Source organism: Ambystoma mexicanum, chromosome 8 (genome assembly GCF_040938575.1).
Source record: "Ambystoma mexicanum isolate Mex_15411 chromosome 8, UKY_AmexF1_1, whole genome shotgun sequence".
NCBI lineage: Eukaryota > Metazoa > Chordata > Amphibia > Caudata > Ambystomatidae > Ambystoma > Ambystoma mexicanum.
This window is the reverse complement of record NC_090929.1, coordinates 1,630,742,572-1,630,768,913: the sequence shown is the minus strand read 5'-3', so window position 1 is coordinate 1,630,768,913 and position 26,342 is coordinate 1,630,742,572. Positions and strand designations below refer to the sequence as shown.

The 26,342-nt window shown below is 46.3% G+C and overlaps 1 protein-coding gene across 1 annotated transcript in view; it reads right to left on the bottom strand.

The window, feature by feature from the left end:
* The window catches only part of LOC138473264 (pancreatic triacylglycerol lipase-like), a 393,166-nt gene that overhangs the window by 243,993 nt on the left and 122,831 nt on the right, over nt 1-26,342 (bottom strand). The window contains exon 5 of the mRNA XM_069611903.1: nt 17,350-17,458. Coding sequence (XP_069468004.1) covers nt 17,350-17,458 — 109 coding nt within the window. The remainder of the gene's footprint in view (nt 1-17,349; nt 17,459-26,342) is intronic.

The following is a 26,342-nucleotide window of genomic DNA, read 5'->3' as shown; positions in this document are numbered from 1 at the left end:
ACTGGTCTGTGGGACCCATTTGTAACGCTCACCTGATTCCCGTAGAGGCGCCGGTCTTGACTGGGCGTATACCGTATCTTCAAAGGTGATGTGTAACACACGGCTGGCTCTTTGGGCTGGACCTCTGTGCACTGTATGTCTGACTCGAAGGCTAAGATGTCTTAGGTAAGTGAACGCCGTGCTCTCCATCTGCCTCGGGGCAGGGTGCTGTAACCAGTTTCTTCACTGGATAAGGGGAGCAGGCCTCTTGACTTCAGAGGACTGCTGTCCGTCGTTTACTGCACGAACAGTAAGTTTCGAGTAATTCAAATGTCTTTAAAAGTCTTTAGTAATGATGTCTCTTGTTTTGCAGGGTTCCGGCGATGGCGGATGACGGATAGGCTGAAGTGAGTTGAAGATGGAGCCTGTGTGATGAATAGAAGCGCCTGGAAGCACGTAAGTAAGCGCTTGTTGCCTGCTTCACGATGCGCTCTAACTGTCTTTTTATTTTGCAGGTACAAGTTCGGAGCGGCTGCAGGGTGCCGGAATACCCACTGGGTTAGATGTGGAAAGGAGTAATGGCACGTGAGTATTAAAGTTCCCCAATGTCTTTAAACGCACCTTGTTTTGTCTTTCAGATGCGGGATGCAGCGCCGAAGGCCTCCGGAGCGTGCAAAGAGTTGGTAAGCTTTTGTCTTTCAGATGCCGGAATGCAGTGCGAAGACCTCCGGAGCGCACGAAGAGTAGGTAAGCCTTTGTCTTTCAGATGCCGGAATGCAGCGCGAGGCGTTGGTGACAGCCGATGGACCAGGTAAGTGAAGCGCTGTCACTGAAGACCGTAATGCTAACCTGTTCTTTCTTGTCTTTATAGGTGTTGCTGAAGACTGGATTCAGGATGGTAAGCCTTTTTCCTTAGGCCCAGGATCAGATGCAGAAGACACGATGAGCGTTCTGCTGCAGAGGATGCAGAATAACGCAAAGCAAGATTCATCCATCGGGTGTGGTTTAAATATCCTCCTGTAGTGCTTAGGTGTCTCCTTCCACAGCCACGCCTAGGTAAGAAAAGAGTTCCTGCTTTCCAGAAGAGTTCTAGTGTTCTGAACCTAGGGAATGGCTCCAGCCCCACCCAACAGGAAAAGTAGTTCCAAACAGAAGAGGATCAGAGGCTCAACTGGCAGGCAAGTAAGCAGCATGGTCTGCTGCAGGTAAGTCCACCCAAGCATTATGAGCCCGGCGCTTCCAGCGCTGGGACTGGGCATATTTATGAGCCTGGTGCCACTGGCGCCAGGACTGGGTCCAAAAGGTCCCAATTGGGACTGGTTGGCACTCGGAACCTGGGTTATGGATCTGCTTCCAAGGGAGTTGGGAAAACCCTGACCTTTTGGAAGCAGAGATCATGACAGTACCCCCCCTCAAGGCCCCTCCCAAACCGGGCTTCTCCGGGGGTTTTGGCTTGTCAGGAAATGTTCGGTGAAATCTTTTGATTAGGCGAGGAGCGTGGACATATTCAGCAGGTTCCCAGGATCTCTCTTGGGGGCCGTAGCCTTTCCAGTCAATTAGGTAAAATAGTTTAGATTTGGAGATCTTGGAGTCCAGAATGCTTTTGACTTCAAACTCGAGTTCTCCATCAACTAGGATGGGTTTTGGAGATTTAGTTAGTCGGGTTTGAGGTTGCACGGGTTTTAATAGAGAGACGTGGAAGACCGGATGTATCTTCATGTGCGGGGGCAAGTCCAACTTGACCGCTACTGGGTTTACTATGGTAGTGATGGAATAGGGACCAAGGTATCTTGGGTTGAATGTGCGTCGCCCTTTTAGAGGTAGATATTTGGTGGATAACCAGACTTGATCCCCTACTTGATATTGAGGGGCTTCCTTCCGATGTTGATCTGCTCCTTTCTTGTATTGTTCTTTAGCCCTTTGAAGGTGAGAAACAGCTTCCTTAAAGGCTTGGGTGATTGTAGAATGCAGGTAGTCTACTGCTTGTGTTTCAAGATCTTGGAGGGGATCCAACTCCGAGGTTCGAGGGTGACTGCTGTATAAAAGAAAAAACGGGGTTTTCCCAGTTCCCGAATGGACAGAGTTATTGTAGGCATATTCGGCTATCCAAAGGATGTCTTTCCAAGTTTTTTCAGTTTGTTGCAGCATGCAGCGTAAATACTGTTCCAGAGTTTGATTGGTCCTCTCGGTTTGTCCGTCGGTCTGAGGGTGGTGACTGGTCGATAGTCTCACATCAATTTGAGCCGACCGACAGCAACTTCGCCAAAAATGAGAAATAAATTGACTACCTCGATCCGAAATTAGAACCGAAGGAAAACCGTGCAGTCGGACGATGTTTTCGAGAAATTCTCGGGCCAGAGTTGCTGCTGTTGGCAAGCCTTTGAGCGGAATGAAATGCGCCATCTTGGAGAATAAGTCCACGATTACTAGAATCGTATTGTATCCGGAGCATGGAGGTAGATCGGTGATGAAGTCCATAGAAAGCGTATGCCAAGGGCGAGGTGGGATGTCAATAGGGCGTAAGAGGCCTGCTGGTCTTTCCTTTTGACTCTTGTTTTGGGCGCATACTCCACAGGACATTATAAAGTCTCTGATATCTTTTTTCCAAGACGGCCACCAGAAGTAGCGCTTGATCTTTTCTGAGGTCTTGGCCATACCGGGATGTCCTTCCATTAAAGAATCGTGATAACAAGAGATTACTTTTTTCTGTAAATCTGTGCTGGGCAGGTATAATCGTTCTTGGAAATACAATAAGTTGTCCTTTACTGCAAAGTCCTTTCCCTGCAGATGCCAATTCTGTATGTCTGCTGGAGTTACAAGTTGCCTGGCTTTATCCTTAACTTCCTCTATGGATTGTGTGGCGATTACACCCAGAATTCTTTGTTCGGGAATGATTGGTACAGGTTTAGGGTTGATCAAGTGTTCTTCCACTCCCATCCGAGAAAGGGCATCAGCTTTACCGTTTTTTGTACCAGGTCGATAGGTAATTATGAAGTCAAACTCGGCAAAGAATAATGCCCAACGGAGTTGTCTAGAGGATTGGGCTTTTGCGGTTTTCAAATATTGCAGGTTTCGGTGATCCGTAATCACAGTAACGGTGTGTCGGGCCCCCAGCAGATAATGCCGCCAAGCCTTAAAGGCAGACTTGATAGCCAGAAGTTCCTTGTCAGTAATCGTGTAATTGATTTCAGGAGGCGAGAATTTGCGGGACCAAAATGCCACGGGATGCAACTGATTGGTTACCGGGTCCTTTTGTGATAGAACTGCCCCCATGGCAAGGCTTGAAGCATCAGTTTCCACGATGTAGGGGAGTTCGGGGCGAGGGTGTTTTAAGATTGGTGCAGAGATAAATTTAGTCTTCAAATCCTGGAAAGCTTGTTCCGCCTCGGTAGACCATTCAAAACGTTTGTTTTTCTTTAACAAGGCAGTGATGGGCTGGACTATTCGAGAAAATTCGGGGATAAACCTGCGGTAAAAGTTAGCGAAGCCTAACATGCTTTGCACACCTTTTACGGAGGATGGTGATGGCCATTTGAGAACTGCATCGACCTTCTTTGAATCCATACGCACTCCGCTAGGTGATAATATGAATCCCAAGAATTCAACTTCAGTCACGTTGAAAACACATTTTTCCAACTTAGCGAAAAGTTTGTGTTGACGCAATCTTTCGAGGACCATTTTCACGTGTTTCCAATGTTCAGATTCCGATGAAGAATAAACGAGGATGTCGTCAATGTAAACAACAACACACACATCTATGAGTTCTCTGAGGACATCGTTCATAAAATATTGAAAGGCGGCCGGGGCATTGCAAAGTCCGAAGGGCATGACCTGATATTCAAATAGCCCATATTTGGTGCGGAAGGCCGTCTTCCATTCATCGCCCTCTTTTACTCGTACCAAGTGGTAGGCTCCTCTAAGATCCAGCTTTGTATATATGCATGCTTTTCTGACTTGGTCCAGGAGTTCAGGGATCAAAGGTAACGGATATCTATTCTTGACGGTGATCTGGTTCAGGGAGCGATAATCTATACAAGTTCTAAGGTCTCCTTCCTTGTTTGGAACGAAGAACAAAGCTGAAGAAGCAGGGGACTTGGAAGGACGAATAAACCCATTTGCCAGGTATTGATCCAGGTATTGTCGAAGGTGAAGGTTCTCAGGCTCGGTGAGGGCATACATTCTACTACAAGGAGGAGTAGATCCAGGTATCAGGTCTATCTGGCAGTCATAAGACCTATGAGGAGGTAGAGAGTTAGCCTGATCCTTGCGGAAAACATCTTGGTATTCTAGGTATTCGGGAGGTAACTGGGGAGTCTCTGAAGAAATTGCTGCCAGTGCAACACCAGGTGGAGGGTGACAAGTAGAGACACATTCTGGAAACTGGACCGTTCTTGCTCGCCAATCGATCAGAGGATTGTGTTTCTCTAACCAAGGTATTCCTAGAATAATCTGAAACTGAGGAGCCTTGATCGCATCGAACACGATCTTCTCATGGTGTCCATCTTGACTTACTAGCGTCACTTCTTGAGTGGTATGCGTTACTGGTCCGGAGGCTATCTCCGTTCCATCCACCATAGTAATGACGTCCTTTACAGCCTTGGGACAAAGAGTTAGATTCATCCTCAAAACCATTTCATGATCCACATAATTGCCGATGGCACCACTGTCGACGTAAGCTTCAATTGCATGTAATCGATCCGGATTATCAGGGCTAATGAGGACCATAGGTATCACGAAATGCGAGGTCACGGAACTGGTTTTCACGCTCGGCAAGAGGACCTCTATTCTTGTCGGGCGAGGTCGTTTCCCTGCTCAGAGTTTGTAACTTTGGTAACTGCAGCTCCTACTGCCTTCTTGGCAGGTTTCACCGGACAGTCTCGAAGAAAGTGCCCTGAGTTTCCGCAATAGAGGCATAATTGCAACTGTTTTCTCCTTTCCCGCTCCTTTTGTGTTAGAGGACCTTTCAGGCCCCCTATTTGCATGGGTTCCCCGGAGTCTACTCCTTTGGAAGGAGTTGGCGGTTTGGAAAATACTCTAGCATCAAACTTGGAACGATCGGCCTTCCTGTTCTGCAGTCTGTGATCTATTTGAACGACTAAGTCTATATAGTCCGAACAATCTTGTGGGGGATTCACTACTTGGGCTAACTCATCTTTGAGCTCTCCACGTAGACCTCTATAAAACAGCGTAATCCTTTTGTCCTCAGGCCATTGAGTTTCCACTATCAGTCTGTTGAAAGACGCAATATAAGCCAAAAGGTCTTGATTACCTTGTCGCAACGAAAGAAGCTCATTGTCCAAGGCCTGCCCCTGTGAATGTCTTGCGAACAGTTTTTCCATACTGAGCTGAAAAGCTTGAAAATCATGGAGGACCGGATCATCTTGATTTACTAGAGGGATCGACCAGTCTGCCGCATTGCCACTAAGGTACGAAAGCACGAAAGCTACTTTAGCTTGATCAGTTGGAAAGGCTGCTGGCCGGCATAAGAAATGCAACCGGCACTGATTGATAAATACTGCAAACCTCTTTGGGTCACCAGAAAATCGTTCGGGCGGAGCCAGAGGTACATTCCCAAGTAGGTTGATCTGCACTGGATTCATAGAGGATGTAGAAGGAAGATTTCCCCCAGATACGGGTAACGGGGTCTGTCCGGCTTGTGACTGTAGCAATTGTCTAGCGAGATCATCTGTTCGCTCCTTGGAAATAATCAGTTCCCTTCTTAGAGCGTTCGTTTCCTGACGGGCTGCATGCACTTCTGCCCTTAGTTCCCCAAGTAACTGGGCTAGCTGGTCGGTATCCGAGGTTTCCATAGCGCCTGGACGGGAGTTTTGCGGTAGGCTTTGCGTTCTGTAACGCTCACCTGATTCCCGTAGAGGCGCCGGTCTTGACTGGGCGTATACCGTATATTCAAAGGTGATGTGTAACACACGGCTGGCTCTTTGGGCTGGACCTCTGTGCACTGTATGTCTGACTCGAAGGGTAAGATGTCTTAGGTAAGTGAACGCCGTGCTCTCCATCTGCCTCGGGGCAGGGTGCTGTAACCAGTTTCTTCACTGGATAAGGGGAGCAGGCCTCTTGACTTCAGAGGACTGCTGTCCGTCGTTTACTGCACGAACGGTAAGTTTCGAGTAATTCTAATGTCTTTAAAAGTCTTTAGTAATGATGTCTCTTGTTTTGCAGGGTTCCGGCGATGGCGGATGACGGGCTGAAGTGAGTTGAAGATGGAGCCCGTGTGATGAATAGAAGCGCCTGGAAGCACGTAAGTAAGCGCTTGTTGCCTGCTTCACGATGCGCTCTAACTGTCTTTTTATTTTGCAGGTACAAGTTCGGAGCGGCTGCAGGGTGCCGGAATACCCACTGGGTTAGATGTGGAAAGGAGTAATGGCACGTGAGTATTAAAGTTCCCCAATGTCTTTAAACGCACCTTGTTTTGTCTTTCAGATGCGGGATGCAGCGCCGAAGGCCTCCGCAGCGTGCGAAGAGTTGGTAAGCTTTTGTCTTTCAGATGCCGGAATGCAGTGCGAAGACCTCCGGAGCGCACGAAGAGTAGGTAAGCCTTTGTCTTTCAGATGCCGGAATGCAGCGCGAGGCGTTGGTGACAGCCGATGGACCAGGTAAGTGAAGCGCTGTCACTGAAGACCGTAATGCTAACCTGTTCTTTCTTGTCTTTATAGGTGTTGCTGAAGACTGGATTCAGGATGGTAAGCCTTTTTCCTTAGGCCCAGGATCAGATGCAGAAGACACAATGAGCGTTCTGCTGCAGAGGATGCAGAATAACGCAAAGAAAGTTTCATCCATCGGGTGTGGTTTAAATAGCCTCCTGTAGTGCTTAGGTGTCTCCTTCCACAGCCACGCATAGGTAAGAAAAGAGTTCCTGCTTTTCAGAAGAGTTCCAGTGTTCTGAACCTAGGGAATGGCTCCAGCCCCACCCAACAGGAAAAGTAGTTCCAAACAGAAGAGGATCAGAGGCTCAACTGGCAGGCAAGTAAGCAGCATGGTCTGCTGCAGGTAAGTCCACCCAAGCATTATGAGCCCGGCGCTTCCAGCGCTGGGACTGGGCATATTTATGAGCCTGGTGCCACTGGCGCCAGGACTGGGTCCAAAAGGTCCCAATTGGGACTGGTTGGCACTCTGAACCTGGGTTATGGATCTGCTTCCAAGGGAGTTGGGAAAACCCTGACCTTTTGGAAGCAGAGATCATGACACCATTCTTGTACAACCAAGTCAGCATTCTTCCCTGTTTGTCCCCGCCCGCATGCTGCCTCTCCGTGTATTTCTTGTAGCATAGATTTTACAACCTATCCCAGTATCCCACACATTCCTGCTGCAGTTGATTTATGGTTCCAGCTGCCTCCTCGGAGTCCCCCTCTTCGCTCATCACCTTCTCCAGTTTTGTCTCTGCTTTTAGTAATTCCTTCAATATCCCTCCTTGCAGCCCTTTGGATTTAGCTATTGCTGCTCCCCTTATCATCACCTTGAATACTTTCCATAAAGTACCCGCCGAGTCTACGCTGTCAGTGTTGTTCTCAAAGTAATCTATAATTTCCTCTCTCAGGTCGTCTCTGAATTCCATAGCTTGATGACTCTGCTCTGAGCCTCCATGTTGGAATCCTAGCTCTCGGGGGCAGATATTGCCACGTTAGTACCAATGGCGAGTGGTCCGATAGGACTCTTGCTTTGTATTCTGTGCTTGTTTTCTCCACCATCATTTCCTGTGTAGCAAACATGTAGTCTATCCTCGTATATAGCTTCTGTGGGGCCGAATAATGCGAGTACTGTCTATCATGTGGGTGCTGTACCCTCCACACATCCTCTAACCGGAGCTCCGACAGCAGTGTCTTCAGGGCTTTAGCCGCCGGGGCAGGTTTATCCCATTTCTTATCTGATCTATCTATCCTTGGATCCAGTGTACAGTTAAAATCCCCTCCTCATTTCATCGCCCTCCCCAGGTATGCATTGACTGGTGTATAGGGACCTGATGTACGACACTGTGTCCTGGTTCGGGGTATATGTATTTATAATACATATTTCTTTATTCTCTACCAGCCCCCTTATTGCCACCATCCTCCCATCTGCATCTATTGTGGTCTGTAATAGTTTGAATGGGACATGCGGGGCTACCCACGTGATCACCCCTCTAGCGTACGCAGAGTACAGCACTCCAATAACAGTTCCCTTCCATTTCTTTTGGATCCCCTCCTGTTCTTCTTTTGTAAGCTTAGTTTCCTGTATCAAGGCGATGTCTATCTTTTTCCTTCTTAGATACATCATAATCTTATTTCATTTAAGATAACTGTTGAGCCCCCTTACATTCCATTTAATTACTTTAAGGTCCCCCATATTTCAGCTGTAGCCGGTTCCTTTCCAGCCACTCTCCCTCTTCTGCATAAGGCGCAAGTGCGCAGGTGTGTATGCTTGTATCCCATTCTATAAACTACTCCCAACATATAACGCTTCAACTCCCCCAATTCCCCCCGCTCCCCTCCCATCCCCAACAATGTCCCAGCTCCATCCCTGGATCTCAGGCAATCACACGTTCCATCCCGTCGCGGGGTACCAGTACCAGGGATGCAGTAGGAGGCCACCACTCTATCAGTAGCCTTTCTAACCTTGCTTCTGGGGTGCGAGAGTGAGCCCCTGTGTCTCCCGTACTTTTCTACATTCCATTATGGGCGTTGAATTTATATTATTCACACCTAACCATTTCGGTCTATGTGCATTATATTATGTTCTAGTCCCAGTGTTTTAGTCATACAGCACTTCTGCCTCCTGGGCCACCATGTCATTTCTCAGTACCGTCTTGTTTCCGCGTATCCGTTCCTGAGGGGCTGCTCTGCATATCTAGCCACTCTGTCGCGTCCTCCGGGGTATAAAAGAAAAAAACCCTGTTTTTATAAGAACACTTTTAGCCTCGCTGGGTACATCAGCATGTACTTAAGGTCTGTCGCTCTTAACCTCTTCTTCACAGTACCGTAGTAAGCTGTCATGGGGGCAGATGCCCTGTGTATTGTGCCCCCTTTGCAGAAGAATTCCAGGATCTTCTCCATGTCTCTGTAGTTCAGGAATTTGGCTATTATCGGCCTCGGGTGCGCTCCAGGTGGTGGTTTCCTCATCAGTGCCCTGTGCACCCTCTCAACCGCAAATGCCTGGGTTAGTACCCCGCCTGCTATTTCTCGCCGAAGCAAGGTTTCAATGTATTTTGTGGGGTTAGAGCCTTCTTCTCTTTCAGGATGCCCCACTATGCGAATGTTGTTCCTGTGGGCCCGTCCTTCCGCTTCCTCCGCTCTATTTTCCAAGTTGCCCACTTGTTGGCGCAATATGTGGATTTCTGATTTATGCGACGCACAGGCAGCTGTATTTATCGTTGCTGTCTTCTCCAGCTCACCTGTACGTTCTGCTATTTTCTTCACATCTTGCCATAGTAAGGTGACATCCTCTTGTACTGCCCCAGCCGAAACTTAGCATTATTGATTAAAATAATGTCACCACCAAGCAAATGTTTTGACGTGTACTGTGATGAATATTGGACTCTATGTTCTCATAGAATATCTGATTCTATTCTGACTTATGAACTAAGCTTTTAAATACAAGAAGAGTTTGTAGTATTTGTACTAATTGATTACAGGTTCACAGGGTAATCCAGACGTGGACCTCTTGCTGACTGTGTGTTAGAGAGGCTCAGCTTCACCTCACTGATGAGGCCCGACTAGGTCAAAACACGTGTCTGGGTTGCTGATGGTACTCTTGTTCATAGGAGATTTGCCTGGCATTTTGGTGCTGGACTGCTCTTGTGGGTGGGACAAAGACTGATATGCAAATTGAAATTTCTACTCTGTGAATGGTGCAGCGGGCTAAAACATGGTCGTACACCCTTGCTGAGCGGAAGAAATTCCATAGAACAGGGTATTTGACCCATGTTCATTCTCAGAAGAGTTGCTCCCACATTACTTTTTAACTTTTTAAAACTTGGGGTTTCACCCTAATTAACCAAGTGTAATCCAGACGTGGTCCACTTGCTCACTGTGTCTTAGAGAGGCTCAGCTTCACTTCATTGATGAGGCCCGACTTGCCCGAAACACATGTCTGGAGTTGCTGACGGTACTTTTGTTTAGAGGAGATTTGCCTAGCATTTCGGTGCTGGACTGCCCTTGTGGGTGGGACAAAGACTAATGTACAAATGGATATTTCTCCAAAGTGAAGGGTACAGTGAGGTAAAATGTGGTTGTAGAGCCTGCTGAGTGGAAGAAATGCCATAGAACAGTGTATTTGACCCATGTTCATTCTCAGTAGAGGGGCTTCCACACGCCTTTGTAATAATATTTATTTAATGATTGCCCCAAATGCACAGAGTTAAATTCTCATAGATGTGTTTGTTTGGCACCAGTAGGCTTGGAGAGCCAAACGTAGCTCATGGTACCTGTTGGTGTCAAGCTAACCATGCTCCTTTGGCTAGAAGCAGGAGCTAAATTGCTTCCAGCTCCCCTCAATTTCGAATCCTGGAGGGGTGCCTAGCATGAGGGCCAAAGCAAGGAAGATGATGTTTCTGCAGTGTTTGACAGGCACGTTCATCAGTTCAGTAATGATTTTTCCTGCTTTTGTCCAGCAATTTACCATAGAAGGAAAGCATGTTGGTTCTTATTTCCCATTGATGGATTGTTAAAATGGTCCACTTGCCACTGATAGGATCAGAATAAATATTAACAATGACATGTTTTAAAGAAACACTTAAATATTTATATTATTTCAAGACACAATATGTTATGTCAAATGGGATCTGTAAATCACACCATGCATCGGTCACCCTCAATGAACCTGTGGTATTTGCAGTGCAATTAGGTTGGCACTGTATGGAGCACGCATGGGTGAGGTCAGTTCCTGCCCCGATGTGTCAGTGACGCGCAAGAAAATATTTGGGCCCCGGCACTTTTTCTTACAAATTAAGGACTGGTAACATTTGAGAAAAAGGCCATCTTTAAAGGCTCTCGTTTGCTGCTCTTTTTTTTGCAGTCACACACCCACACTAAAAAAATATACTGGTTCAGAATGCACTTATTATAATGTGCCAGAAGATGGCAGTCCTTCCTAATATAGCTAGTTCATTCTGGCCTCTGTCTGTAGTTCTGTTCATTGGTCCATGGTACCAAAGTCTATTTACTGGGACATGACCTAGCCAAAGATCACCTGGCGGAGAAACCAGAGCAGGATCTCTGGATAGATACTGTCTTTAGTCTCCAGTCTACAGAGATGTGCGAAAATACACAGTATCAGCTTCAACAGAGCATGAATGTTATGTTATGTTATGTGGCACGTGTATAGCGCCCACCGCCATTGGTATGTCCTCAAAGCGGTTCACCCATGAGGGAGAGTAGCAAAAATGTAGCAAATGTTCTTCGCTTTACATCAAATATCTGATCACTGACTTATTATGTTATGCTTTTTTGTTAAGCATTGCTTGCAGAGAGCACAATTGCCCAATGCAGGCATGTTATCGCTACTATCCTGAAGCGAACGACAGAACTAAGATGTTGCACGTGTATCACTTGTATGAAATCATTTCAATTTATGAAACCTATCAATTTTGATTTTGGCGAATTCCACAAAATTGCTGAAACCATTGTTACAGAAGGAAGAGAGGGAATGGGTGTTCTGAACTGAGAATATCTGGTTGCCATAGCAACGGGCAATGCCATGGCATGGAACTGCGATAACCAAATAAATAGATAATTAAAATCCCTTTTTCCAAACTCCTCTGCTGTACTACCCAGTGAGACATTCCCTAACAATATTTGCCCCAATCGCCAGCTTTGTAAGAAGCAAGTCGCGTTCCGGGATTTCCATTTCCCAGCTGGGCAGTGATTTCTTATTGGGCTATTTTGGGCCAATTTTTGTGGGCGGTTGGACTATATTTGTGCTACTGTTGACAAAAGATCTGTTTTTAGTTCTCCTGCGGCTGCCTTTCTACACCTGCCTCGTGCCCACCCCTTCTACTCCCAACCCCCACTCCCTCTGCCCGCCAAACCGCACCCTTTCTGCCCCCACCCAGCTCACTCTGTGCAGTGATTATATATTTGGGCTACTTTTGACCGCAGATCTGCTTTTTTTGTGCTACTGAGACTGCCTTTTATTCGTACAGCCACCCAATGCCAACTCTCTTTACTCCCACCCACTCATCCTACCTCCACTCTCTTTACCACAAACCCACCCACCCACCTACCTTTCAACTCTCTCTATCCATACCTAAAGCTGGTCAAGTGGCACAGCTAGTAGAGCGCTCGCTTTGACATCCTTGCAGAGCCTGCTAACCCAGGTTCGAATCCCTGCAGGGCCAAACTCAGCTTTTCATCCTTCCGAGGTCGATAAATGAGCACCACACACCGTGGGTAATAATAAGCAAGCGCTCAGATACCTGAGGGTTCGTAGCGCTATATAAATGCCAAATTATTATTATTATTACACTCTCTCTACAATCTCCACTCTCTCTACCCCATCGACCATAGCTCCAGTCTTCTGCCTCCACTCTCTCAACTCCACCCACTCTCTCTACCACACTTTACCTCAACTATCTCTGTCCACACACCGTTCCACAACTATCTCTACCCATACATCCACTCTCTCTACAATCTCCACTCTCTGTACACCCACCCTACCTCCACTCTCTCTACCGACACCCACCCACCCTCACTCTCTCTCTACCAACACCCACCCACTATACCCCCAATCTCTCTACCCCACCCACTGTACCTCCTATCTCCCTACATTAAACCCCCACGCAACCTACCCCACTCTTTCTACCCCCACCCACCCTACCCCTATTCTCTCTACCCCACCTGCCCTACCTCTGCGTTCCCCACCCCCACTCACCAACCCTTCCCCACTTGCTCTACCCCACCCATCTACCCTACCCCCACACTCTCTACCCTGCCCATCATACCTGCGCTCTCTCTAACCCCACTCACCAACCCTACCCCACCCACCCTACCTCCACTCTCTACCCCCACCCATCCTACCTCCCCTCTCTCTACCTCACTCATCCACCCTACCCCCACTCTCTCTACCCCGCCCACCATAACTATACTCTCTCTACCCCCACTCACCAACCCTACCCCTCTCTCTGTACCATACCCACCCTACCACAACACACCCACCCTACCCCCACTATCTCTACCCCCACCCACCCTACCTCAACCCTCTTTACACACCACCCAGCCTACCTCCTCTCTCTCTACCCCCTCTCACCAACCCTACCCCACTCTCTGTACCCTACCCAGCCTACCACAACCCACCCACCCTACCCCCACTTTCTCTACCCCCACCCACCCTACCTCAACCCTCTTTCCACCCCACCCAGCCTACCTCCTCTCTCTCTACCACCACTCACCAACCCTACCCCACTCTCTGTACCCCCAAACCTCCTACTGATACCCACCCACCCTGGCTCCACACTCTCTACCCCCACCCACTCAACCTGGCCCCTCTATTTCAACCCCCACTCACCCACCCTGGCCCCACTTTCCCTACCCTCACCCATCCACTGTAGCCCCTTTCTTTCTACAATACCACCCACCCACCCTACCTGACTCTCTCTATCCCACCCATCATAGCTCCACTCTCTATACCCCACCCGCCCTACCTCCTCTCTATCAACTCCAATCACCAACCCTATCCCACTCTCTCTACCACCACCCACCCAGCCAATGCGCCACTCTCTCTACTCCCCACCCTACCGCCACTCTCTCTACCCCACCCGAGCTACCTCCTCTCTCTCTACCCCCACTCACCAACTCTACTACACTATCTCCACTGCCAGACACCAATCGTACCCCCACTCTCTCTACCCCCACCATATCCACACTCTCTTTACGCCACCCACCCTACCTCCGCTCTCTCTACTGATAACCACCAACCCTACTCCACTCCCTCTACACCTACCCACCCACCTTGGCCCCACTTTCTCTACTCCCACCCACCCTACCGCCGATCTCTACCCCCACTCACCAACCCGACCACCACTCTCTTTACCACCACCCACCCTACTCGTACTCTCTTCCCCCATCCACCCACACTACTTCCACTCTTTTAACCCCCACCCCGCCACCCTACCCCCACTCTCTCTTCCTACCTCCACTTTCTCTACTGACGCCCACCCACCCTACCTCCACTCTCTCTACTGACGCCCACCCACCCTACCTCCAGTCTCTCTACTGACGCCCACCCACCCTACCTCCACTCTCTCTACCCCCACCCATCCTCCGTACCTCCACTCTCTATCCCCACCCACCTTAGCCCTACTCTCCACCTCACCCACCCTACACCCACTCTCTTCTGCCACTCACCCTACCAACATTCTCTTCCGCAAACACCTAACCTACACAAATCCACCATACCCCACTCTCTCTACCTCACCCACCCTACCCCCACTCTCATCCCACCCTACCCCCACTCTCTCTACCTCAAAGCACCCAGCCTACCCCCACCCAACCTCGCTACTCTCTCTACCTCCACCCACCCAACACTTTCTACAACTCTCCCACACTCTCTACCCCTTCTCCTCCTTCCTCCGACACTCTTGCTTTATTTCTTACTCTCTACCTCTCAACCTTTCTCGGTCATATTACTCTCCTCCTTACACCCTGGTGCCTATAAAAGCAAAAGAACAGCAGTAAACGCCAAAACTATTGGCTTTCGACAATGCTTGCTTCATTCATACCAGCATGTCCCATTCCATTCTGGAGATACAAATCCAGCACTGTTTTTAACTTTGCATTCTGGGAATTGTAGTTCTGGGTTTCTTATTGGGAAATACAGGACGTCAAGTCCCAGATTCTAAAGTTAAAAACAGGACTGGACTAGCACCTCCCAAATGCAATCTCAAATATGTTTTTTTTTAAATCTTTTTCCTGAAACAGAGACATTAGTTGTTGATATGATATGATATGGCATTTGTAACGCGTCTATACACAAGTGTTTCAAGGCGCGATGAGGCAAGGGGGGGAAACAAGGGGCGACAGACAACGATCCTACTAGGCCAGGTGTCATTCAGATTGCGCAAGTGCAAGGGTAGAGGGGAAAGGGAGAAGTGCAGGGGGGGGAGAGGGGAAAGTGCATTACAGGGTTAATAGCATACAGGAAAAAAAAACAAGGGCCAACTAGTGGCAGTGCGAGTAAGTGCAGATAAGTGCTGGGATGGGGGGGCTGTGGGATACAGACACAGTCCCGTAGTGCAGGGGGTGCCAGGGAGGCAGTGCAGGGGAGAGTGGCTCGGCCAAGGACCGAGAACGGCGAGTGGCCCAGTTGCAGATTTAGTGCAGTTTCAATAACTTTAGCAGGGGAGAGGGGGAGAGAAAGCGGAGGCGAAGAGGAACGTTTTGAGGTGCTTCCGGAATCGGAGATGGTTCTCCTCAAGTTTCAGGGAGGCAGGAAGGCTGTTCCAGGGGAGGCCCCTGCAATGGAGAGAGATCTGCCACCAACTCGTTGTTTGGAGAAGCGGCTGACCCTGAGGGAGTTGGAGGCGGATGAGCGAAGAGCTCGAGAAGGAAGATATTTAGGAAGAGAGAGTTGAAGGTATTTTGGCGGGAGAAGGGTCTTCCACCAGTATGTGCCCTCCTCAATAGGCGTGGGCGAAAGTACGCAAAATTCGCCCCAATTCCATTTCTGCGTCAGAACGTTTTTTTAACATGTTTTTGTCAGTGTGTGAGATGAATATCGTTTTTCTGATATTGAGTTTTTAAAAAAAAATGTCAGCGAAAAATAAATTTCCGCCGGGAAACCATTCGTACTTTAATTTTCCAATGATTTTTAATTTTTGTCAAGCCCCAAAAAAGTTTGTCCCCTCGAAAAAAAGGAAATTTCAAGAAAACGATATAATTTCAGTCAGGGGGGAAAAAGCCTAAAATGGACAATTTCACTAGATGGGCAAAATTGGCAAATCACGTGCATTTTGCTCTGTATTTGCCACTTTTTATGCGGAGTGCAATTCGAGAATTGTTATCCGACCCCTTTATGAAATGTCAACAAAGAGCATTGCGAAATGTGAAGCGTATGCACTGGGGCCTGAGGATGGAACAGGTTAACAATGACTAGGGGGGCATGGACACATCAGGACCCATGGATTACGCACAAGATATTTTTGATTAAATATTTTGTTTAAGAAAGGCATTAAAGAATGAGATCAGTAGAGCAATGCATTCATGAACAAAATGCGAACTGTTTCACCGTTGCATGGCTAACACACAAGCTCTTAACAAGCTCCCTACACTGTGAGCCAATGGAGAGAGAGCAGGGCACTAGGGGTAGACGCGTGGCGAGGCAAGTCCAGATGAATCTTGTTAGGGGTAGATTGTACCCCTTGGAGTAGAACCTGATCAGAAATGTTTTATTTTATTGCTGATATTGTGAACCTAGCTTGAGAGCAGCTGAGCGCTTTACAACAGGATAGGGGGGGCAGCAGTGGGCTTGGCATTTTACACAGTAGCAAAGTACTGCTGGAGGAGGGAATCTTATTATTTCCTCCCATTCAGTATTTTAAACGATTACATTGTTGAAGGACTAAAAGGGGAACTTTAATGGTGATATATGCTGCTGCGACCATATCCACCATTCGCACCCTGAGAGCGTAAGTTCGGCACGCAGGCTGTATTCCCTGGTATAAGTCTGGTACAAGCCTGCATTTCAAGCAGCCTGAGCGTCTCTCGGCCTGTGCTCCTACCCGACTCTCTCCTTCCTAGCAACCACGATGATCACTCGCAGGTGCTAAGGGCCCGTTTGATTAAAAACAAATCTTCCTGGTTCATCCCTGAAGCCGTGCTCCAGAAGTCCTTTATCCATTTTGATGATGGTCATCAAGGAAACCACACTTTAGAAATACAGCGCGGCATCAGGCAGCAACACATATGGGTTTCATTCAAAACATGCCCTTAGCACGCGCGTGTGAGCTACACAGGTGCTAGTGGTGATATTTCTGGGTCGGCAACAGCGCAGTGGCCCATGTTAAGGGATCCTCATTTTACTCTGCCCTTAACTTGGGTGGCCTGTTACCAGGAGTGTCAGCCTGCCACCTTAGGTAAAATAGCCTCAATAATATTGCAGAACTTGGCATAGCCTCCATTTAACATAACAGCATAATAAAACATCCCAAACCCAAGCATATCTTCTTAAAACATAGTGTGATGTCTGGTAGTATACCGTAAAATAGCAGAGCATACAAGAAGTCACACGAGCCATGCAACATTATGCGCCGTTAGGAGAGTACCCTGGGGTTGCTGAGGAAAGAGTGAGATGGAGGGTAGTTTGCAGAGGCTGCTACTAGCCAAAACAATATAACTCACAGACAAAAACACTGTGTTTCCCAGCGATTGAGGTAATGTTGCCTACCGGTTATTCTGCCAACACCAGGCTGTCTTTCTCCAGCTTCCCCGGCTGCGTGCGCTCCCAAGCTATGGCCGATGATATGCACATTGGAAGCCGAGTAGCCGAAATTGTTCTGATGATAAAACACAACAATGTATTAATATTTACTCATTTGGTAGAGATCCTTCGCTTTCCGGCCCCTTGCCAATGTTTCACAAGGGTGATAACTACCCTCTTAATAAAGCTGGCCTGCTGATCTACCCTGAAGCAAGGGGTCTTGATACAGTGTTGCGGTTGTGGAAATTAATTTTTGGAGAGTGACATGTTCATGCCGTGTCCATACATTTTGCTGGCTGCACCAACATAATACATAATGGCAGTAATGATACTATAAGAAATGGTTTATAGTGATATTATCGAAAACATATTACCGAAAAACAATTATGTCGAATAAAATATGTCGAATGTATATATGTCAACATTACATACTTAAAATGGCCCTGGTCATTTATTTGAAAACAAATAACCCCCCCCAAAAGATAACCCCCCCAACCTCCCTACTACACACGGAACCCTCACACCCTCCGCGACAATGACGCATATGTTACACATTATGAATGATGAAAAGCACATAAGGTATGATTAGTAAGGGTTAAACGAGTGAATAAAAGCCAAGAGTAAAGAACCTTAAATGAACGCTGGCGAACAGATGACGGTTGCGACAAACTGTCATTACCTGACAGAATCCGAATTCAGAGCAAACGGAAAAAAGTACACTGCGGCTACTTGGCGTATATACAGGTAATATTAAATAAAAATATAGACATTATTATACGGTGTAATAAGATTAATCTGTAAATAATATATAGCAAAAATAGTGAAACGTTGTTTTCGTTATTTTAGAAATGAGCGACAAAGTCGAATATATGAAGTCACAGAGAGGAGGAGAACAGTTCATTCATGAGGGCCACGTATACAACAGAGAATTTAAAAAAAAATGACAAAACATATTGGAAGTGCACAGAATATCCAAAAACAAAGTGTACAGGTAGAGTGATAACAGAAAATACAATGGTAAAAAGAAAGGGCGAACACAACCATCTACCGGACAGAACCACTATACTGGTCAAAAAACAATGAATGAACTGAAGAGAAAGGCTATGGAAAACCTGAGTGAGGCCAGCGGATCTGTGATAGCTCGAACGTGCAACAAAACTCCATTGCACGTAGCAGCACAAATGCCAGCGGAAAAACATATTCAGCGTACCATAAACAGAAAAAAACAACAAAAGGAAAATCTACCGATAGCACCTAGAGGATACGAAGAAATGTGCATACTGGAAGTATTTAAAAAAGGTCAAAATGTTCATTACATAACAATACAAGCAAAGGAGGAAATAATTGTAATTTTCATAACAAACAGTAATTTAAGGCAGCTTGGTAAATGTGACATTTGGCAAAGCGACGCCACATTCAAATCGTGCCCACAACCATTCCAGCAATTTTACAGCGTACATGGGTCGATTTACAACAACCTTATTCCACTGATCTTCATTTTAATGCCAAAAAAAACAGAGGAAATGTACAAAATAGTGTTTGAAAAAATTAAAGAGGCCATACCTGAATAAATGCCTACCACCATCATAATGGACTATGAACTAGCACAGATAAAGGCAATTACATTTTATGAACATTTAATAGACACAGAATACTACATAAAACAATGAGGAACATACCGCAAATTTAATGGATTACATGGAAAGCACATGGTTAGGACAATTGACGAGAAATGGAACAAGAAGGAGACCGAAATATCAGATATCATGGTGGAACTGTTACAATGCAGTAATTGAATGAAGGGCAAAAACCAACAATATGCTAGAAGGGTGGCACAACAGAGTGAACAGAAACTTTAATACCACAACCCGACATTATGGCATTTCATGAAAGACTTAATAGCAGAACAATCAGCACAGGAATTTAAATTATCCCAAACCATTTCCCTTGAAAATGCACAATTAAAAAAAAGAAATATAGAGACTGTGAACAACGGATTCAAAATATAGTAAAACAGTATGAAACACAAGAAACAAATGACTATTTGGAAGTAATTGCATATAATCTAAAATGTTAATGTACTCACAGTTTGGAAAATCCTCGGTCATCCATGAAAAATCCAAAGCAACCAACAATCAATAAAAACGATGCCAAACAGTTCCAAAATTAAGTAAAAATAATCCAATAAGCGTCCAAAAAAAGTTGCAATCCATAATCAATTCCATGGTCGAAAAGTGAAATCCGGATGTAAAAAACAAAACAATTCAAGGGAAAATCCATAGTCCGTTCCAGGAATCCCATGATTCAATCCAAAAACCGCATTGAAATCCAAAAAATAAACCGATAAAAATAAAAATCCAGGGAGCAGCAACGAATACACCCGACCGGAACGAAAGACCAGACTAAAGGACTTCAATAATGCGCTTACGTACATGTAAATCATACGTAAAGTTATGCAAAGAACTTATCATATTATGTTAAAATATGTTTTATTATACAATTCCACCATCTAGTGGTGAAAATAAATAGCAGTTGAAACTAAAACTAAAACTTTTCACTTACTGTTTACATTTAATAAAATATTTAATACAACACTTACCTTGTATTTCGAATTAATTCGATTTATTATTATTCGGCATAAAATATTTTCAAAATAATGTTTTTGACATATTGACTTTCGAAAATATTACATTCGAAAATATAACTGGATACCATAAGAAATCACATGCAAATTGGATCTGGCAATACAGGCCTATATCCACACAAAAGAACATAATCCTGTTTGCTTTGTCATTAAAACTTCCATGCCACAATAAAAAATATGTCCAAACCGGCTGAACCAATGTAGGCCAGTCGAGACATGTAATAACACGCATCATGTTTGCTTTATTTTAGAGGCCCAGTAAAATAATGCTGTACTACAGTAAGAAATGATATTTGACTGGCTGCACCAAAATGCTCACCTAACCACGAAACAATACTTATCTTGCTTGCTTTACCGTAGATGCAGTGTAAAACATGTCATGCGACAGTAAGAGGAACAAGTTACTTACCAACTGGAAACGTTCTTTCAACTGGATGTCCCTCCAACGTATTCCTCATCTTAGATATTCTTATCCAGCTTCAGCTACTTCAGAGAAATTTTTTTCGGTAGGGTGCGCTGTGCGTTGATGGCATCGAGTTGAGGTACCTCGAAGGCCTCCGTCGAGGGTGACGTCATTGGGTATACAAGTAGCTTGCACGGCGCCCGTTGGCCTCAGTTCTGTTTTTCCCCCACTTGTTCATTTTGATAGTCAGTGTAGGCCGACAGGGTCCGGCCTTGCAAGAGTTGAAGTTGTGACAACATTGGAAATTCTACAGAGGGGTAGGATGGGAGGGCAATGAGGAATACGTTGGAGGAACATCCAGTCGAAAGAACGTTACCAGTTGGTAAGTAACTTGTTCTTCGAATGGATTGTGTCCTCCAACGTATTCCTCATCTTAGATAGACTCCCAAAGCAGTGTGAGTATTTGGAGGAGGGAGCAGAATCTTTTTTTTTACAGTGCTGAATATAGTACTGCCTTACCAAAGGTAAGTTCCTTAGAGTGGGAAGCATCTGAACTGTAAAATTTCGTGAAAGTATGTATTGAGGGCCAAGTCGGTGCATCACAAATCGATTTAATAGGGACACCCCTTTGAAGGGCTGTCGAAAGGCTATACATCTGGTTGAGTGGGCCCTCAAGCCTTCCGGCGGGCCCTTACCAGCCAATCTGCAGCATTCAGTAATGCAAAGTACAATCCATCTTGACAAGGTCTGTTTAGTCACCACTTGACCCAATTTTCTTCCAGTGTAGCCAATAAAAAGTTTATCAGCAACTCTGAGCTTGGAGAGCCTAGAAATATAAAAGATTAACGCCCTTCTAGGGTCTAGCCCGTTGAGCCTTTTTTCCTCCTTACGTGGATGTGGCGGTGGATAGAAAGCCGGTAGATTTTCTGATTCAGATGGAAGTCAGAAACAACTTTAGGCAAAAAAGAGGGTTTAACCTTTAAAACAACCCAGTCTTTGTGGAACACAGTATAGGGTGGCCTGGAAGATAGTGCCTGCAACTCGTTCACTCTTCGTGCAGATGTTAATGGGACCAATAAAATGGTCTTGAAGGTTAACAACCTTAAAAGGCTTGTGTGCAAGGGTTGAAATGGGGCACACATTAAAAAATTTAGAACTAGATTAAGGTCCCAAACTGAGACTTGGAAAGAAGAAGGTGGGAACACATTTGTGAGCCCTTTTAGGAATTGTATTAAGAAAGGAATTTTAAAATAGGAACACTCTTCCGAAGAGTGCTTAAAAATGGAAAGCTTTCCAAATAACCTTTAACGGTCCCAACATTGAGACCTCTATGTGCCAGTGATAAGAGGAAAGATAACACTTATGGGATTGAACATAGAAAAGGATCAACATTATTTTCTCTGCACCAGTTGCAAAACTTTTTCCAACGGCAACAGTACAGAGACTTTGTTGCTGGCGTTCTTGCCGAAAGCAACACCTCCATGACGTCATCCGGGAGGTCCCAATCCTTGTATCTCAGCCTTTCAGAAACTAAGCATGATGGTTGAGAGTGTTGACCTCTGGATGGAGAACCTGACCCTCCCTTTGTGAGAGAAGATTTTCTCTCTGAGGAAGACGAATTGGAGGACAGATGGACATGTCTTGAAAGTCCGGGTACCATGTTCTCCTGGCCCAATCTGGGGCAATTAGGATCATGTGGTTTCCGAACCGTCTTAACCTCCTGATGACTTGAGGAATGATGGGGATCGGAGGGAACGCATATAGCAGTGGGAAAGCCCAGTCCCCGACAAACACGTCCCTAGAGCTCCTCTCAGAGGAAATACCCTTGAGCAATACCTTTTGCATTTTCGGTTGATCCTGGTTGCAAATAGGTCCCTTGAGGGGTTCCCCAAAGGGCAATGATCTCTTGAAGGACTTCCTGAACTAATTCCCTCTCGTGGGAGACTGTGCTCTGCTTGCTCAGAGCATCCGCCATCGTGTTTTTCTCCCCAGCTAGGTGAACTGCCGATAAGGAGATTCCCTCTCAAACTGCCCAGAACCAGAGCCGCACGGCCTCTCTGAACAGATGTAGTGACCCTACTCCTCCTCTTTTGTTGAGGTAATGCATGGCCACTGTGTTGTCCGTCATTATCAGGACATTCTTCCCCCTGACCGAGAGCAGAAAGGCCTTCAGCGCTAGTCTGATTGCCCTCAGCTCTAAAAGGTTGATGTGTAGTTTAGACACCAATGGAGACCAACGTCCGCTGACTGTCAGATCGTTGGCATGGGCTCCCCACCCCATGAGTGAGGCGTCCGTCACTACTGTATCTCTGGCCATGGTTGCCAAAAATCTTCTCCTTTCAGATAGTTTTTCTCGCAGGTCCACCACAGAAGGTCTTGTTGAACCCTGCTCGGAACCTGAAGTAGATCTGTCATCTTTCCTGAGAACTGTGACCATTGAGTCTTTAAACCCCATTGAAGGGATCTCATTCTCAGGCTAGCTTCTGGCACTAGGAAGATGCAGGATGCCATGAGGCCAAGTAACCTCAAGAAGTCGTGGGCCGGAAGATTTTGGGCACTCTGAAATTTGAAGACCATCTGAAGAATGTCTTGAGCCCTCGTCTTGGGAGGTGAGCTCTTTCCCAAGGATGTATCCAATAACACTCCGATGTACTGGAGCTGCTGGGAAGGTGTCATCTGTGACTTCTTGAAATTGAGGGATAAGCCCAGTCTGTGAAGAGAGTGGGAGGTGACTTTCAGACGATCCAGTGCTTGTTCGGGAGAATGCGCCCTGATCAACCAATCGTCCAGGTAGGGGTAGACATGGATCCCCCTCTCCAGAGATATGCTGCCACTACCACCATCAGTCTGGTGAAATCCCTCGGGGTGGAGGTCAACCCGAATGGTAGGACTCGAAACTGATAGTGCGAGCCCCCAACGGCGAACCTCAGGTATTTTCTGTGCTTGATATGTATTGGCACATGAAAATAGGCGTCCTGAAGGTCCAATGACACCAACCAATCCTGAAGTTGAAGGGCCTGAAGGATATGAGAAAGAGTGATCATCTTGAACTTGTCCTTCCTGAGGAACTTGTTCAAGTACCTCAAGTCTAAGATGGGTCTCAGTCCTCTGTCCTCTTTAGGGATCAAAAAATATGGGGCGTACCAACCTTTTTTCCTCTCCGCTACAGGCACTGGTTCTATAGAGCCTTTCTCTAGCAGGGTTAAAATCTCCTGTTGTAGGAGCAGATCTGGAAACTTCCAAGAGTGTATCCCCGGTGGATTGTTGTGAGGCTGCGTTAAGAATGGAAGGCAGTAACCTTGGGTTATTGTTTCCAGAGCCCAAGCATCTGATGTAATGGCTCGCCATTCTTGCAGATGCTGAGAGAGTCTGCCTCCCACTGGTGTTACATGATGGAAGCCCTCAAAGCGATTTTGGGGTGGATGCTGCGGCTGCTGATGGCAAGGAAGCTGCGGCTGGAGCTGGTTTAGCACTTTTACCTAGTCCACCACGAGGGATTTTTCTTTGGCCTTTTTTGACTGCCCATTCCTCTCGCCCTTTCCAAATGAGGAGTAGTAACGATAGGATCGTCCCCTCCAAGATGGTGTCCAGTTAAAGGCTCGAAAGCAAAAGGGTCGAATGAAAAAGGGTCGAGTGCATTCGACTGAAAACCAAAGGATCGAAAAACATTTTTAAAATATATATATATTTTTTTTGCTCTAGTGGAGCTTTAAAAGGGGTTTTTTACCCTAAAAATGGTGGTTTGGGGGGACCCCCCAAAAAAATAAAAAAAATAAAAATTAGATCCTTTTTTTCGGTCGAATTGACTCGACCCTGTTGTCATTCGACCCTTTTTTTTCGGTCCTATAACCCTCCAAGTTTGTCCTGATGAACGAAAAGGCTGAGGTTGCCTGATAGCAGCTCCCAAAGATTTGGCAGCCGCTGCTTTTGGGGTCTGCAACCTCTCAAGGCTCTTGTCAGCCTTGCTGCCAAAACCATGAGACCCATCAAAAGGCATGTTCAGGAGACAGGACTGCACATCTGGTGCAAAACCTGACTTCCGCAACCACGCATACCTGCGCATAACTGTGCTAGTAGCCATGGACCTGCTGACGCTGTCTGCTGTGTCCAAACCACATTGAAGGGATTCTTGCATGGCTTTCTTTCCATCTCTAATGATAGCTAGGAATCACTCCCTTCCGCCCCCCTCTTGTATATGCTTCGCCACCATGGAGATGCACTCCCAGTGGGCGTACGAGAATTTTGCCATGGCACATGTTGAGTTTGCTGATTTTAAGGCCATACTGAAAATACCTTACATGCCCATACATCCACACGCTTGTCGTCCCTATCTGGAGGGATAGTAAGGTACGCTACTTTGTTGGATGTAGCGGTAGCTGCATGGACTACCAGACTCTCGGGAGTGGGGTGTTTGGACAGATAGCCGGGTCGCTACTGGAAGGGCGATATTTTGTTGTAAGGGACTTATTCACAAGAGAAAGAGTCCGGGGTCTCCACATTTTTGGCCACCCTATTTTGCAAGGCTACGTGAAAAGGTAAAATTGGATCAGTGGGCGGACCTTGATCTAGAATGTCAGTCAGATCATCTTGGACAAACTGGGTTTGTGGTGGAGACCATCCTAAATAATCAACCACATTTGTCACTAGTTGGCGGTAAGAGGAACTGGCGTGTCCCCCTGGCTCTGGTTTACCAAAATCATCTTCCGGTGATGTATCTACACCACTAGCATTATGTAATGTCTCTATGAGATCTCTCATTTTACCCTCTTCAGAGGTGAGACATTCTGGCGCATTAGGGGTGGCATGCTCCAGGGGGATGGCGTTAATGACCTTGAGTGGTCGTCTCGACTCGAGTGGTCTTTCTTGCTCGGGGTCCTCGATGGTTCCGGATCAGCTCTTCTTCGATCACCCAGGCTCGATGCCATGCAAGTGTCGGCACGGGAACGCTCTCGGCTGGCTTCCGAGGAAGATGCGGTCCGTGGCTTAGGTCTCTCAAATACCTCCATCATTTTAACTCTGAAAGCTTCCCACTCTTCGGAGGAAGAATATTTTGTAGGGCATTTTTACTTTTTTTGACGAGTCGTCTGATGTGTCGTGATCTTTCCCGAGGCACCACAAACACGATCGATGGCGGTCAGTTTTTAACATTTTATAACTGCAATCTTTGCACTTCTTGAACCCCGAACGCGGGGTAGTCGGGGTCGATGAAGAAGACATCTTCATATTCAATTTTCGAAGAAAAACCAATAACTGCTTAGCAGAAATAGTGAGTCTCCGATAGCAACACGTACTGCGAAAAAACGGAACTGAAGCCAACGGGCACCACGCAAGCTATTTGTATACCAAATGACGTCACCCTCGACGGAGGCCTTCGAGGGACCTCTACTCGACACCATTGATGCAGGTCGCCCCTTGCAGAGAATTTTTTTCTGAAGCAGCCGAAGCTCGACGAGAATATCTAAGATGAGAAATACCTTGGAGGACACAATCCATTCGAAATGGCTATACTGGCTACACCAAAAAGCCACTGTAGCCACATAATAAAACTTATCATGCTTTCTTTATCAAAGTTGCCCTGTAAAAAATATCATACCACAGTAAGAAGCGTGTAGACTGGGGGCACCAAATTGTCAGTTTAGCAATGTAATTACACTTATCATGCTTCTTTTATCATAGATGCCCAGTAAAAAATTATTATATCTCCCCACCCAAATTAGCAAATTGGGTGGCCCAAACACAATCACTCACACATTCACTCACTCATTCAAAGACACACTCACACAGCATTCACTTGCTCATTCACACACACATTCACAAGCATTCGCTCACTCATTCAAATGTGCACCCAACCACCCATACATCATACACTCACTCATTCACACACGCATAAATACACACATAACATTCAAAATA